The sequence below is a fragment of the Calypte anna genome, chromosome 20 (genome assembly GCF_003957555.1).
Source record: "Calypte anna isolate BGI_N300 chromosome 20, bCalAnn1_v1.p, whole genome shotgun sequence".
NCBI classification, from domain to species: Eukaryota; Metazoa; Chordata; class Aves; order Apodiformes; family Trochilidae; genus Calypte; species Calypte anna.
In genome coordinates this window covers 13,951,627-13,967,236 of record NC_044265.1, presented here as the reverse complement: position 1 = coordinate 13,967,236, position 15,610 = coordinate 13,951,627, and the positions used below count along the sequence as shown (strand labels likewise).

Sequence of the window (15,610 nt, the reverse complement as noted above, 5' to 3'; positions counted from 1 at the left end):
CCCCCTTGCCCCTATACCCCCCGCCACCGTTAGGGTGCTCTGCGAAACCGACCCCTTCTCCATCTCGGTTTCCCCCCCTCCCCCCGCCGCCCCGCCGTGGTTCGTCCGCGCCGCCGCGATTGGCCGAGCGCTTAAAGGGGCGGCAGCGCGCGCTTTTCCGCCTCCGACGCGGCGGCGGCGGCGCGTGCCCCCTCGCCCGCGCGGCGCTCCGGCCCCGGCGCTCCCCGGGGGGGGGGGGGGGGCAGCGCGGGGGCGGCGGCGGCGCGGGGGCGCGAGCAGCCGTCCGGTGCGAGACCCTCCCCACGGCGGTGCCATGGAAACGGCGGACGGCGGCCGCCGCGGGACACAAAGGGCGACGCGGCGGCGGGCAGCGCGGAGGGGGCCCATGGCGGCGGCGCCGGTGGCGGGGTCCGAACCCCCGGGTGATGGCGGCGATGGTGGTGATGGAGGAGGAGGAGGAGGAGGCGGCGGCGGCGGGGCTCCGCGGTACAGCCTGCTGTCCGAAATCGGCCGCGGGGCCTACGGCGTGGTGTACGAAGCGGTGTCGGGCCGCAACGGCGCCCGGTTAGCGGTGAAAAGGATCCGGTGCGACGCCCCCGAGAACGTGAGCTGGCGCTGGCGGAGTTCTGGGCCCTGACGAGCCTCCGGCGGCAGCACCCCAACGTGGTGCGGTTCGAGGAGTGCGTCCTGCAGCGGCACGGCCTGGGCCAGCGCATGAGCCACGGCAACAAGCGCAGCCAGCTCTACCTGCGCCTCGTCGAGACCTCCCTGAAAGGTACCGCACACCCACACCCCTCCCCGGGAACCCCTGCACTCCTTCCCCCCAGCCCCCCGGCCTTAGCCTTCAGGAATGCCCCCCACACCCCCGGGGCCTGCTGCCCACCCCGGGTTATCCCCGCACCCCAGGGCCCTGCCCAGGGACTCTGCCCACCTCAGGGTGTTTCGTCCCCCCCAGGTTATCCACCCTTGAGTACCCCCAGGGCCTCCTGCCCACCCCAGTGCCACCCCGAACCCTGGGGTTATGCCCGCCCTGAGCACCCTGGGGCCCTGCCCAGGGACCTTGCCCACCTCAGGGTCCCCCCATCACCAGTTTATCCACCCTTGAGTACCCCCAGGGCCTCCTGCCCACCCCAGCGTCACCTCACCCTCGGGTTATTCCACCCCCCCAAGCACCCTGGGGCCATGCCCAAGGACCCTGCCCACCTCAGGGTCCCCCCGATCACCAGTTTATCCACCCTTGAGCACCCCCAGGGCCATCCCAGTGCCACCTCACCCTCAGGTTATCCCCCCCACCCCCAGCACCCTGGGTCTGTCACCTCCCCACTGCCACCAGTGCCCCCCCCCAGCAGGTAACCTCTGGGTCACCCTGTGCAGCACATTCTGCTGTCACCCCCTTTCCCCTGGGCCACCCTGACCCCTGATTCCTGATTTCCCCTTCCCAGACCCTGGGCAGCCCACCCAGCATTACACCATTGCTCAAATCCCTCCTTGGCATCACTTGACCCCAAAGGAACACCCAAAGCTCCCCCCATCTCTCCCAGTACCTCTTAATTCACTGCTTTGCCAATATATCCACACACACCCCAGCTCTCCTCACTGCACCCCATGTTCCCTGGGGTCCCTCTGTCACCCCTCTGCTGCCACCCACCCCCATCCCCCCCGGGACCCCTGCCCAGCCCCATGCTGTGCCTAACTCTCCCTTTCTCTGTGTGCTGCTCCCAGGGACCCCCTGCCCTTGGTACCTCTGTGTCCTGCCCCTGGGGTCCCTCCTTGTGCCCTGCACCTCTGCAGCACCCCAGCCCCGTGTCCCCTCCTCCTGAGGGTCCCTTTTGTCACCTCCAGGCTCATACCCTCTCTGCCTCACCCACCCTCACAGTCCCAAGGCTGCAGCCCACCCAGCTGCCCAGGGTCCTCCAGCTCTTGGAGCTTTGGGACTGTTCCTTGTACCCTCCCTGGAAGCAGCAGTGCCTGGAGCCAGGGCTGCCACCCCCCACCTTCCCTTGGGGTCCCTCAGCAGCATCATGGGACTGTCAGGGGTCACCTTCTGCCTCAGTTGATGACTCTGATGGTGACATCTCTGAGATGCTCCCTCCCTCCCTCCCTGCTCCCTTGGCTGCCTGTCAGACCCAACTCTGCCAACGTGCAGTGAAGATGTGGAAAAATACCAGAGCCCTGTATCCTCCATGCCCCCCCAGCCTGCCACAGCTCACCCCAAACCCCACCTCCCCTCCCCAAATCGTCATGCCAGGGCTGCCATACGCTCCTGGGGGAGCTCAGCCTCCAAACCCTGTGCCAGGCTTCATGGGAGGCTGCTGGGACCCATCCCCCAGGCAAACCTCTGGCTCTTGGACTCTCCCTGTCCTGCTTGTCCCCTCCGTGCTCCTGAGGGGAACATGTCTGGACCTGCAGCCCCAGTCCTGCTCTGACTCCACACACAACCACTCCCCAGGCAGGGCAGTGTCCTGGTTTCTGGTGCTTCCTTCCCTGGGCATGGCTCCCAGGACTGATGCCAGATCTTCCCTTGGGCTGTGTGTCCAGCTGCAGCAGTCAACCTCTCCCTGGCAGGTACAGGGCTTTCCTGTCCCCCCTGTGTGTCCCAAGAAGAGGTGACACAGCTTGGGGAAAGCTCTCTAAGTGTTGTCCCAACTTCCCTGCCATGGGGAGGGCTGTGCCTGCCCCGGTCCTGCTGAGAGGAGAGCAGAGGTGGGCTCTGCATCCTGGGCTGGGCTCTGCATCCCAAGCAGCAGTTTCACTCCCCCAACCCCAGACACATTGCTTCCCTCTGCTTTATCTCTTTGAGCAGAGTCCGTGCTCCTGCCCTCCCCATCTTTGGGTCTGATACAGCACCAGTAAATCTTTTTTTTTCTCAGAAAACCCCAAAGCAGATCGGGGTGCAGCTGGCTGTCAGTCCCTGGCTGTGTGCTGTGGCTCTGGCCAGGGTGGCCAGCACGTGGCCGTGGTGCCGTGCCATTCTGCACGACTGCAGCTGGGTTATTTAGGGGCCTGCACAGATGCTGTGCCAACACCAGGGCTCAGGGCACGGCGGGGGGGGATTAACCAGGGACTTTCTGAATATTAACTGGGGACTCTCTGGATCGGGAGCACAACTGCGGGGATGCCGGGCAGTGGCTGGGGCTGGGCTGCAGTGTGGGGCCTTGGACCTTCCTAAAGAGATGGGGAATGATAAGTTTAAGGTCAGAGTGGGTAAAGAAAGCTTGAAAGGCCAGTGCTGAGCGTGGAGGAGGGGCACGGACCACAGCCATGTGCCCCAATACACGTGCACCTTCAGGGCTTGTGCACAGCCACGTGCCCCTTATTCCTACCCATAGCATGGATGGAGCTGCCTTATGAAGTGAAGAGGTGTAAGGTGGTGTTACCTGTGGGACCACCAACCAACCTGCCACTCCTGGGCTGCCTTGGCATCACCTGTATGTGTTTTCCATCAGTCCAAGCCCTGCTGGCTCTCATCTCTCCAGAACAGCCTCTGCAGAGAGGGACTCAGAGGTTACAGTGGGGAGTGGGATGCTGCTTCTGCTCTCATTAGATTTATCTTAATATTTTTTTTTTTACCTCTGTGATGCTAAGCAAATTAGCAAGCTGTTAATGAGCTCCCAGGATAGGTGGGTGGGAAGGCAGCTGCCAGGATGGAGAGGTGAGTGTGTGCTGTCCTGTGCCACCCCTGTGCAGGGAGCATGGGGATGCTCGTCTGCAGCTCCTCAGCTCTTGGCTGCTTGGCAGTTTGCTAACGTCTCATCTCGAGGAAGGGGCTTGCCAGCTCTTTATGTTTGAAGCTGTTTGTTTTGAAGGCAGGAAGATGATTTAACAACTAAACCACTTTCAGATTATAGAAGGAAAATGAGGAAATATTACTCTTGGCTTTAGCATCTCCCAGCAGTGCTCCACCCACAGTGAAGTGCAGGGTGCTCACTGCGGGGTCAGCAGTGACCTCCTTGTGCTTGCTGAGGTTCAGGGGGCAAGATTTAGATCAGAACCTTTGTTATTCTAAAAAACAAACCTTGTCTTGTCAGAGCCAGCAGGTCCTGGCTGCGGGTGGGAGTTTGAGCTGCTTCCCCAGGGGGTTGTAGGCAGTGCTGCTGTGTGACTGCTCCTGAAGGTGTGTGATGGGCACAGGGCTCCCTGTTCCTGGCTGAGAAGAGCCAAACCCTCCTGCTCCCCACCCTGGGGCTTTGTGGGTGCTGAGGGGAGCAGGAAAGCAAAGCCCTGAGCCCTGCTGTGATGTTGCTGGGGTTTAGCAAACCCGAGGGGGTGGCAGTGGGGTGAGCTGGGGGTGTCCCGGCTGGGCAAAGGTCTCTGCTCCCAGGATGAGCATCTTCTGCTTCAGTTTCTCTGCTTGTCTCACTAGAGGATGACTTACAGTAGAGAAGATGCTTCTCCTGCTCAGCATTTTGGTCTCCAGAGCTCAGCTATCCTGTGCTTGCTCCCTTGGACTCAAGTGCAGAGCACTTTGGGGTCTCATTTGGCCCCTCCAAGTGCACCCAGTGCTCTGTATCCCCAGCCTGGTGCCAGGCCCTCCCATCCCCTACTCCTAACCTTCATCTTCAGATGAGAACAGGGAGGTGCAGCCAAATCCTGCTGTTGTGCAGGCTTTCATTTCCATGGCAATAGCTATGGCTACAGACTGTTTGTGCACATAACCAGTATCCCACCCACACTGGTCACTGACCATTGCAGGCACGGGCGCCGAGCAGCCCTGGTAAGTTCCTTGGCTTTACCTGCAGCTGGAAGTTTGTTTTCCCAGATGCTCTCCAGGGCTTTGCTAAAACAAAACCCAACTTTGTCATCTGGGTGGAGTTATTGAACTGCTTTCAAATCGCTTGGGTTGGTCTGGGTGACTTTTTAACTGTGGCAGAGGTGGGTGGTGTCCTCCAGCTTCTCCTTTATGGTGCTTGAGGGTGAAAAAAACCCAACCCTCCTCTTATTGAAGCCCTGGTTGTGTGGGCAGGCTCTGCCTGTCACCTGTGTGCTCTGGTGCAGGTGAGGTGGGGTCTGGCAGTGGGGTTTGCATCTTGGCATCAGCAAATGGGGCTGGGTCTGCCCCGTTAGCCAGTATGGATCTGTTGCACATAAACTGGGCAGGTGGAGAGATGGTTTGCCTCAGTTGGGTTGGGGAGGGGGGAGTTGTGGAGTAAAACCTAACTGCAGTAAATTGAACCTGAGATGCTCTGAGCTCAAAGAGCTCAGTGAGATGTGTGGAGAGGGAAGAAGCTGTTAGGGGTATAATATTAGCAGCACTAATGAGCAAGGGGACAGTTATATTTGTAAGTGTGGCTGAGATGGCACTTAAATGTTGTTCACTACTCAGTCCTCCCATTTCTCCTCTTTAAAGGCTTATTAGTGCTTAACAAAAGGTGTATGGAGTGGCAGAGCTCCCCTGGCACAAATAGAACACTTAAACACAATTTTTAGTCCAAGAAGAGCTCAAGGCACTGACATTGTGAGTGGTATTAATGAGGCTGCACTGGCTTCATGTGATCTACTTCTCACTTGCAGTTCTGTAGGAAAGCTTAAGGCACAAGCCAGCCTCTGGTCCTGTGGCAGAGCTCAGGTGGCATTCACATAAAACTCATTTTTTCTTCAGATAGACTTCCTGCTAATTGTGCTGTTAGTCTCTGCTGCTGTGGCTTTGAGAGCCTGGGGAGAATTTCCTGATGGTAGCACAGGAAGGTTGCTCTCTGCTTCCAAGTTCCCTGCAAGCCCCTGAGGAGATGGGTCCCACTCCTGTGCTTTGCTGGGAACTCATCCCTGAGCTGGTTCCCCAGTGCTGGGCTCAGATCCCTGTGGTGCTGGTGTGTGACACTCAGCAGGATCCTGAACCACTTGAAGCCTCAGCAGTGCCAACATCCCTGCTGCTGCCCTGCCACAGCTCCCAGCCACGTTCTGAAGGCCTTTCCACAAACCAGACCCATCCTGTGCCAGGGCTGGGTTTGTGTGGATGTTCTGTGATGTGTCTGAAAGACTCACTCTTGGTTTTGTCCCTCTTGGTTAGGTGAGAGGATCCTGGGCTACGCCGAGGAGCCTTGCTACCTCTGGTTTGTCATGGAGTTCTGTGAAGGAGGGGACCTCAACCAGTACGTGCTGTCACGGAGACCTGACCCAGCCACCAACAAGAGCTTCATGCTGCAGCTGACCAGTGCCATTGCCTTCCTGCACAAGAACCACATCGTCCACAGGGACCTGAAACCAGACAACATCCTGATCACTGAAAAGTCTGGCACCCCTGTTCTCAAGGTGGCTGACTTTGGGCTGAGTAAGGTCTGTGCTGGCCTGACTGCTCGGGGCAAGGAGGGTGGCAAGGAGAACAAAAATGTGAATGTGAACAAGTACTGGCTGTCCTCAGCCTGTGGCTCTGATTTCTACATGGCACCCGAGGTCTGGGAGGGCCACTACACTGCCAAGGCTGACATCTTCGCCCTTGGCATCATCATCTGGGCCATGATTGAGAGGATAACCTTCATTGATGCTGAGACCAAGAAGGAGCTGCTGGGGACCTACATCAAGCAAGGGACTGAGATTGTGCCCGTCGGGGAAGCGCTGCTAGAAAACCCAAAGATGGAGCTGCACATCCCTCAGAAACGCAGGACTTCCATGTCTGAGGGGATCAAGCAGCTCTTGAAAGACATGTTGGCTGCTAACCCACAGGATCGACCTGATGCCTTTGAGCTTGAAACCAGAATGGACCAGGTTACATGTGCTGCTTAAATTCAGGGCAGGGCACTGCTGTGCTTTGCAGCTGGGTAAGTGATCTGCAGTTCCTGTGTTATTCTGTCTGCTGTACCAGCCCAGCAATGCATTTTGTAGTGACACAAAGGAGTCTTTTATGTTCCCAGAGCTACTTCTGTAGTGACTCATCAGAGCACTGCTTTTGAGGCTTTTTTCCACCTATTCTCCTGCAAAAATTAAAGTAGAGGTGGGAAACAGAATTAGTAGCTGCCCAGAATCTTGCTGCTGCCCAGAGGCCCAGTGGAGCTGGGCAGGAGCTCTGCTCCTCAAAGGTCATGGCCAGAGGCTGAGGAAGGCTGGTGCAGAGCAGAGGGACCTGTGACCCCCTCCTGACTTTAGCTGTGCCTACATTTGTCTCTCCTGGGGCAGAGAAGGAGCTGTCAGTTCTGCCTCTCCTATGTCATATGATTTCTGTGGTCAGTGCTGGGAGGACTTCTCTCTCCAGCATGGTGTCCTTCCCCTCCCAAGACTGGGACAGGCCACCCCGGGGCTCAGTGAGCCAGCAGGTCCCTCTTGGCACAGACAAATCAGTTTCCTTTGCTTTCACCTGTGAGGCACGTGGCTCTGTCTGCCTTGTGGGTCTGTCTTGTTTCATTTCCTTGCTAAAGGCAGGACTTCCCTTTGGTGTGAACTCCAGTTGCCCCAGCTCAGTTTTGGGAAGTTTTGGCCTCCAGCATCCAGGTCCACAGACCTGTGTCTGCTCAGGAAGGCACTTGTGAAACACTTTTGCTGGGACTGAGCTCAGCTCCCTTCAAGCAGAATCCTCCCTTTCCTCCTCCTCAACAGTCCAAACCTGGAGGTCCTGTTCCTGAGGCCTGGGTGGTCAGAGATTGTCTTGGGAAGGACCCCAGGGATGTCAGAGGTGTCATTAACCAGTGAGGCTGAAGAACTGGGATGTGTTGCCTGCCCTGGCAGAGCTGTCTGTAAACAGGAGCTGTTCCTAGGAGTTCTCCCAACCAAACACTTGAATGGAACAGAAATATTTGAGATGAGGTGGGGTGAGGCTTCCCAGCACAGGTCCTTTCCCAAGCTCCTGCAGAACTGTTTGATGTTCCTGGTCCCAGGAGCTCTCTGAAAGGCTGCCTGTGTCAGGTGCTGGAGTTCCCAACCCTTCCCTCCCCCTGAAACCACACCAATCCCCCTGGGCTGTACAAACTGCAGGCAGATGAGAGCAAAGAGGGACAAAATGGCTGTCAGCCTGGCCCCTCTGGAGGGAGAGCTGCCAGCAGCAGGGGGAGGAGGATGCATTTTGGCAGGTTTTGGTAAAAAAAAAACAACAAAACAAAAACAAACCCCCTCAAAGTCATCACTGCCCATCCCCTCCCTGTGTGTACCCTGGTGGGCTTTTTGCTGCTCACAGAGACAGGAATTAGAGATGGAAAGGTCCTTTGGAGTGGGTCTAGTTCTGTCACTGCTGGTTTGTCCCAAACTGGTCAGCAGACCATCCCCTCCCCACCCTGGCACAAAATATTTAACACCCTTAAGATCTCCAGGGCAGATCACCCCTGGGTGCTGGAGAGGAACCTGCAGAAGTGTGAGCCCTGCAGATGGGTGTGATAAAGTCCTGGGGCAAGAGCAGGGCAACACCCCACCAGGTGCCCCAGGGTGAGGTGTGGGTCTCTCTCCTGGGTTTGGGAGCAGCTCTGCTGTTGTGGACCAGGGTCAGGTTGGGCTTTGTTGCCATCTGCCATGGCTCTGTGCTGACACGATGCTGCTGCTGCTGAGTTATGCAATCCTGCCCCTGGCCTCCGGGGAAAAATCATCCTGCACAGAGCTGCAGAATAGTACATGCTGGGATAACAAACACCGAGGGGACAGTCCTACCCCAGGGCTGTTTGCATAAAACCCAGCTGCCTCCTGCAAACCCCCCTCTCTCCATCTTCCTCTCCATCCCCAGCCCTGCGACTGCACCCTGGGTGACACAGCCGAGATGGATGCACTTACATAAGGCAGCCTGGCACTGGGAGGGAGCAGCCTGGCACTGGGAGGGAACTCAGTAGCCCAGCACTGGCCATATGTTCACCTCAACCCCCGAGCTGCTGTGCCTTCCTCTGGCCTGGGTTTGGGGCAGCAGAAGAGGTGCTGGGCTTTCCTAGATGGGATTTTGTTATTTCTGCTGTGTATCTGTGCATGCAGGTCAGCCCTACCTCTGGCTGTTATTAAATGCAAATCTTAAATTGGAAACCAGCCTGAGAAGCTTAAAATGGGATTTAGAGCAGGGCCTGAATTCTGCTCTCAGGTAATTTAAGTTGACCGAGAAACTCGAGTGACTCCTTCCAAGTGACCTGTGGTGCTGCTGGGGCAGGTACTGAGCTCTTCTTCCTCAGGACACCTTCAGCCCCTGGTCTCAGCCTTGGTTTTAGGCCAAAAACTGGGAAACTAACTCTCCCTGACCCAGAAAATCAGATTTTTGCTTACTCTTTGGTATGCCACTCATCTCTTCCAATCCTGTTTCATGTCCCAGCAGCTTTGCCTGTGGTTCTGCTGGGGCTGCTGCACACACCTGCACTCAGCAGCTTCATGCTCTGTTACCAGCCAAAATGCAGACAGTAAATGTCAGTTCTCAGCCAGGAAAGTTGTTTCTGGCTTGGTTTCTTCTGGACACCAGGGTGTCTGGGGTGCAGATGAGTTTGTTCATCTCTCCTTGCTTCTGGTGGCCATGGGGAGGTAGGTCTGGCAGAGGTGGACAGCACTTCCCTGGGCAAAAGGAAGCTCTTCCTTATTTGAACTGTGCTTCCCTGCCTTCTGCAGGAATTTCCCTGTCCCCCAAAGCATTCCTGCTGGGCAAAGAGGACAAAAGCCTTTCCAGTGCAGTGAGGGAGTGGCTGGATGGTGCTGGCTACCTGCTGATCGACTCTTGGTAGCCCAGCACCCTGACTGCACCCACAGTAAGGAGTATTTCACCCCTCTTGTTGAAGATCCAGGCTCCTCTCCTTCCTGAGGAGTGAGGTACAGTGAGAGAACCACAGAAACAAGGGGAGGGAGTGGCAGCATCACCCACCCCACCCCCAGTCACACACAGAAGAAACTTTGTCATTTTCATTCATGTAGGACACCAAGCTGCAGTGGTTGTGCTCAGGGCAGAAGGCAGCTTGTTCTGGTAGGTTGTGTTCTGTGAGGTTGTTCCTGCAGATAAAACAGGAGGTCTGGTTTTGGGGTAAAGAGCAGGAATCTGTGGGAGGTGCAGACTGCAGTAGGAGGCTGGCTGACCCCTTGAGGCTTCACTCCAGCACTCCTCCCCTTGTCACCGGTTCTGATCATTCCAGTTTCAGCTGGCAGTTTGCATTTGTATTGTTTTTCCTCTTTTGCATTTGTAAAGCACCCCAGGAGGTGATGCTGAACAAGCTCATCTGCTCTCCCTGCATGACAGTGCCTGTCCCCAGGAGAGCTCCCTGGTGCTGGGTGTGCCCAGCCCCTCCTGAGCACCAGGAAACTGCTGCCCTGCCGAATTTCAGACCTCAGGGCAGGACTGGGTGCACATCAGCAACGCCTCTGGGAGCTGTGAGCTGAGATGGATCAGGTCAGGTCTTGCCTGTTGGTATCAGGCAACAAAAATATTACCATGCTGGCTAGGAGCAGGTGAACAAGTCAAGGACAGCGTTTTCATCTCTGAAATAGCACTGGGTTTGACTTCAGGATGTTTTCAGTGAGGTTTGTCAGTCTTGGCATGGTCAGAACAAACCAGAGGATTACAAGCAAGGTCGGTTCCTCCTCTTGGCTGCAGCAGCAGCATCCCAGGGTCACCCTGTGGAGTGATGGCATCTTTTTGGGGAGAAGCAAAGCCCTGAGGATGAACTGGATCGTGTCACCTCTGGCCAGATGTGTTAGTGTTTGGGTTTCCTCACTGTCACCCTGCTCTCCTTGCTGGGAGGAGGATGCTGTGGTTGGCTTTAAGGGAGCTCCCGAGGGAGTGCGTCATAAATAGGCAGAGGGAGCCTGAGGAAGGGCTTAGGAGATAAAGCAGGCTCTTAGCCCCCTTCCCTCACACCCTGTGTTCCCAGGCAGGGGTAGATAGTGTGATTACCAGGAGAAGGTGCTGGGTTATCTCTCCCTCCCCTGCACCGAGCACCCCGATACCCACGGGCTTCGTCACCATCCCCATCCCTGACCCACAGATCAGTGTCATCTTCCTGAGGTGCTGGCCGAGGGCTCCATGGGCTGCTGCTTCATATCCTGCTGATGCCGAATGAACATTTGAGCTGATTAAAACTATAAGTGGCATCAGTGGAAGGATTAAAAGCTCTTGAACAAGGCCCTGAAACGATGTGCGTCAGCGGGGCGAGCTCTGCTGTCTCAGAGCTGTGAGCTCGGGGCTGCTCAGGCAGTGCCTTCCCTGAACACGTTCCTGCTCCAGGGAAGCATGAATAAAACCACTGCCCTACTTGCTAATGAAGCTGAACCACAAGAGAAATCTTCCAGAAAATTCCTCACCCGATTGCCCCTGCCCGGGTGCCTCCTGTGCTCCTCTCACAGAGTTTTGGGTTTGTTTTTCCTGCAAAGGCAGCATCTCCCTGTTAACCTCTCCTGAAAAGCAGGGTGCTCACAGCCCTGGCTTCTGCTCCGAGCACCAGAGGCAGCTTCTTCTTTTAGAAATGTGTTCCTCAGGCATGGATTTCTTTAATGAGATTTCCTAAGGCTGAAGGACTTGAGCAGTTTGCTGGGCAGTGGCAGTTTTTCATCAGCAGTTCCCTCCTGCTGCTCCCTGGCTGCTGCTCCGTGTCTGTGCAGAGCTCCTTGCTCATGGTGGGGGAAGAAGGTGATTGAACCCCTCTGTGGAGATCTGACCCTGCTGAAGGAGCTAAATCCCCCTCCTCTGAAGGCTGTGACATCCTGCACACAAGTGGCCCAGCACATGGGTCCAGCCCTGATGTCCCCAGGGAATCTGCTGCGTTGCAAACAAACAGGGAGGAAAATGCTGGTGGCTGCTGGGCAGAGCTGAGCATTCAGTGTCATGAAGAAAGGGAGGAGGGTGCAGTGCCAGGGCTCAAGGGGGATCAGGGCAGCACCCTCAATGCTTCAGGAACCCTGGGGGATGCTGCACACTGGGGCTGTGGCCAGACAGGGACTGGTATGGCAGAGATCAGCCCTGAAATCCCCAGCACTGAGCATCCTCCTCGTCAGCACAGGATGCAGCATGGCCATGCCCACCCCTCCTGCTCTGCTTCCCCTCACACCAGAAGGGTTTGAGCTGCCTCCTGCAGAGCCCCTGTGCAGTGCAGGTGTCCCCATGTCACAGCCCCTTCCACCTCCCATGGGGGGAAGCAGGACCCCACTGCTCCCAGGCACATCATGTGGACCCTCAGAGCTGGGGGGGCTGTGGGACCAGGAGGTGTGAGCTCTTCTCCAGTTCTCCCAGACCCTCAAGTGAAGCTTTAATTCAGGGCATGAAAGGAGAGGTGTGGGGAGCACACTGAACCAGAGATCCTGCTTTACCTACCTGCAGTCTGGGCTGGTTGGCAGGACATTGTCACTGTGTAGTTACTGAGACAAAACCCTTGACCTGACCTGTCCTCTTTTTTTTTTCTTTTTTTTTTTTTTTTTTCAGGTTTATTTACCAGGGACCCATAATCTCCATTATTTACATGCAACGAGGGAAGTCAAAGATAAAGGAAGATGATGACACAGACTATCCCTGATCTGCATCTGGATCTCTGGCAATGTGAAATCTTGGGGTGTTACTTTGTTTTGCTGGGAAGAGGTGTTGGGGGGGTGTGGGAGGGGGCTGCAGGGCCTGTGGAAGAGCAGAGCTGCCCCTGCCCAGCCCTCCCCACCTCTCCTCTGCTGCTGTTGACTCAGTTGATGTTTCTAGAGAAAATCTGATTCCATAAGGAGGTGGGAATCAGCAGCCAGGCAGTGAGCAGCAAAGGAGGGCACTGCTGTAGGAGAAGTGAGTCCCTTGAACTCCATTACAAGGAGTTAAATACCCAGAGCCAGGCAGCTGCTGAGGAGGGGGATGCTGCCCAGGCTGGGAGCAGTTGGTATTAGGATAGAGGAGCATGAACAGGCTGGAAAGGCTCTGGGCAAGGCAGGTCTGCTGCTGGGACAGGCAGCCCTTTGCTCTCCCCAGGCTGGGTTTTACTGGTGATGGTTTTCATGGTACAGGGGGCAACAGGGAGCCCATATCTGTGTTTGCTGGTGGACACTCCCTGTGTCCTAGCAACACAGAAATGCTCTGGTCCATTTAATGCCAAACTTCACTTGTTAGGAACAATACTTGGGAGAAGAGGAGGTTTGGCCTAAATAGCTCATGAGTTGGATTCTAGCCTCCCATGAAACACTTTTCTCTGCTAGATGACTATCTCCAGGAAGCAAAAGGCAATGCTGCTGTTTAGGTTTGGTTACAGAAAGGTACAGCTCAGGTAAGGAGATTGGAACCTCAGGCTGAGCAATTAATACTCTATTTCCTTGCCTGTGTTTAAAGCAACACTGATATTCTGGGACTGACCCTGCATTGATGGTCTTTAGACCTTGCTCACTGTAAATGCAATGTAAAGCACCACCTCTTCTCCACCCTGCAGGTTCTGAACCAACTCAGACATTTCTCACCAGGCTCAATCACCCAGCAGTGGTTGGGGAGTGAGCTGGTCTGACCCACGAGCTGCCTGGGTGCTCAGCCCTGCTCAGGACCTGGGTCCCCTCCTCCCTCCCCCGTGTCCCTGGCTGGCTCATCACATCACTGGAAGGTTCTTGAACTTGCAGCACCTCCTGTGTCTCCTCAGTTGTATTCTGCTGACCTCATAGAATGAAAATGCAGGAGCTTCAGGTGGGCTAAGGCAGAGCTACAGCAGGGAAAGGGGAAGGGGTTTATTTTTTCTCTTCTATTTATTCCAGAACACAAAGCTCAGGCTGTTGCTCAGGAAGGCCAGGTCCTTCTTAGGAGGACAATGCCAGGAGGCTCCAGACTGTGTGTCTGTGACTTGGGAGGGTTTGGACAGCCCAAATCCAGCACCAAGGCCCTGTTCCCACACTACTCTTCTCTTTGTTCCTGGGGATTCTCCTGTGGGCTGTGGCCAACCACAGCCAGCCCGTGACTGCACAGACTCCTTCCAGGCTGGTTACTGAGGCTGGAGTGTTTTGGGATTGGTTTCCAGGCTGGTTACTGGGCTTGGAGCAGTTAGGGGTTGATTTCCAGGCCCTGACCACAGAGCCACTCCTGGGGCTATTGGGCAGAGTTTTTGGCTGCTCTCATTTCTCTCTAGCTCTCAGCAGCCATGCCACGGAGCTGCAGGTGGGTTTCTCCCCCAGCTCCCTGGGCTTGCAGGGAAGATGAGCTGAGCCCTGTAGTTCCCAAGGGCAGGGTTGGTGCCTGGGTCACTGAATCATCCTCCCTCCACCTGACAGAGCCTTCGCTCCTGACTCTTACAACTAACCCTGGCTTGAAGGGGTGCACTAAGAGAGCTTCACCCTCCCAACCCTGCTCCCTGGCTTTTCCTGTTGGAAGGGCCCTTCATCAGGTGTTACATCCCAGCTGGAGGGAGCTTCCTTGCAGGTTTCCACGCGTGGAAACCAATCCTGGGCTGCAGGATGTGGGTGGTGGTGAGTGGGTTGCTCACCAGGACAGGAACCAGCCTGGCAGGGTCAGCCCTCTTGGTCCACTGCTGTTTCAGGTCAGCTTCAAACCACACTGTCTCCACCTCAGCTTTCGTGTTGCAGATGTGTTTTTAAAGCAGCTTGATGTTAGTGAGCTAGACCGTAGTGCCTTACGTAGGATTTAGCAAACACTTCCAAGGACAAGTCCTAGGGCTGCTAGCCTTTGGCCAACGTGGACATTTCCCTCGTTAGTTTGTCCTTTTAAGAGCATTTCTCCCTGATGATTTTGCTGCTGATTGTGCTCAACTCCCCAGACTATACAGGAACCTGCCTCGTGTTTACAGCTCCCAGCATCTCTCCTCCCACTTCCTTTGGCCCAGACACAGCACTCCTAGAACAAGGTGGGAACAGGGGACAGCTCAAACCTGCCCGTGCTGTGGGATGGAGGATGTTTAGGCTTCTCTTCCCAGGTGGGTCTGTGGGGCATCTCCTGCAGGCTCAACTTCTCCCTCTGCTCTAGATGTTTCTTTGGCATCAGGATAAGCTGAGCAAGCAGCACCAAGCCTGCAGCTCCCTGCTCGGGGCCAGGCTGTCTCCATCTCCTCTGCCCACAGTGAAGCTGAGCACCCAAGTGCTGGGTGGGGAACCTGGTCAGTGTGGGGGCAGCCAAAGACCCTCTGACAAACCCCAAACCCCTGCTGCCCTCCAGGCTCCCAGGACCCCACCCAGTGCCCGTGCCGGGGGAGTGATTGTATGAAACTGTTTACTTCTGATTATGCTGTTTACAAGAGGGATGTGGGGTGGGTGGGGGGAAACAAGCCAAGCCTCAGGAGGATTGGGAAACGTGTTATCTGCACCAGGCTGTAGCAAGACCAACACCACCAGGTGGGGATCTCCCAACCAGCTCTTGGTTCGTGGGGAGGAGAGAGCAGAAGTGGCTCCAGAGGGGTGAGATTGGCTTCCCCTCCTCCCTGTGCTGCTGAGCTTGAGGTTCAGCAGTGCTGGTGACGGATCAAGAGTTACCCCTGTGGTCTTCCTTTACTCCTCAGGACCCAGCTCCTTCACATATCAGAGGCTCCCAGAGCCTTTCTGGAGCAATAAGACTCCCAGTGAGTGTTCCCATCCTCCTGGCAATCCCGTGTCGTGCGTCTGCCCTGTCTGCAGCACCGAGTCTGGGTTTAAGCCTCCTGAGCATCCCAGGGCCTCCCGAGCATCCTGGGGCCACAGCTTCAGGGCACAAGCTGGGGATGTGTTTCCCTGTGCTTTCTGCAGGTCAGGAGAACAGGGAAATGTGTCCCTGCTGTCCCCCAGCCTCACTCCGCAGCCCCCAGCTCCCCAG

At 56.2% G+C, this 15,610-nt stretch overlaps 1 protein-coding gene across 1 annotated transcript; it reads left to right on the top strand.

Moving 5' to 3' along the window:
* The first annotated feature begins 313 nt into the window (after positions 1–313).
* Positions 314–12,424, top strand: STK35 (serine/threonine kinase 35). The gene is given in 4 exon segments (XM_030462918.1): positions 314–602; positions 605–775; positions 6,008–6,755; positions 12,287–12,424. Coding segments are annotated over 3 exon segments (1,173 nt in total). The 3' UTR covers positions 6,721–6,755; positions 12,287–12,424.
* Positions 12,425–15,610: the final 3,186 nt, after the last annotated feature.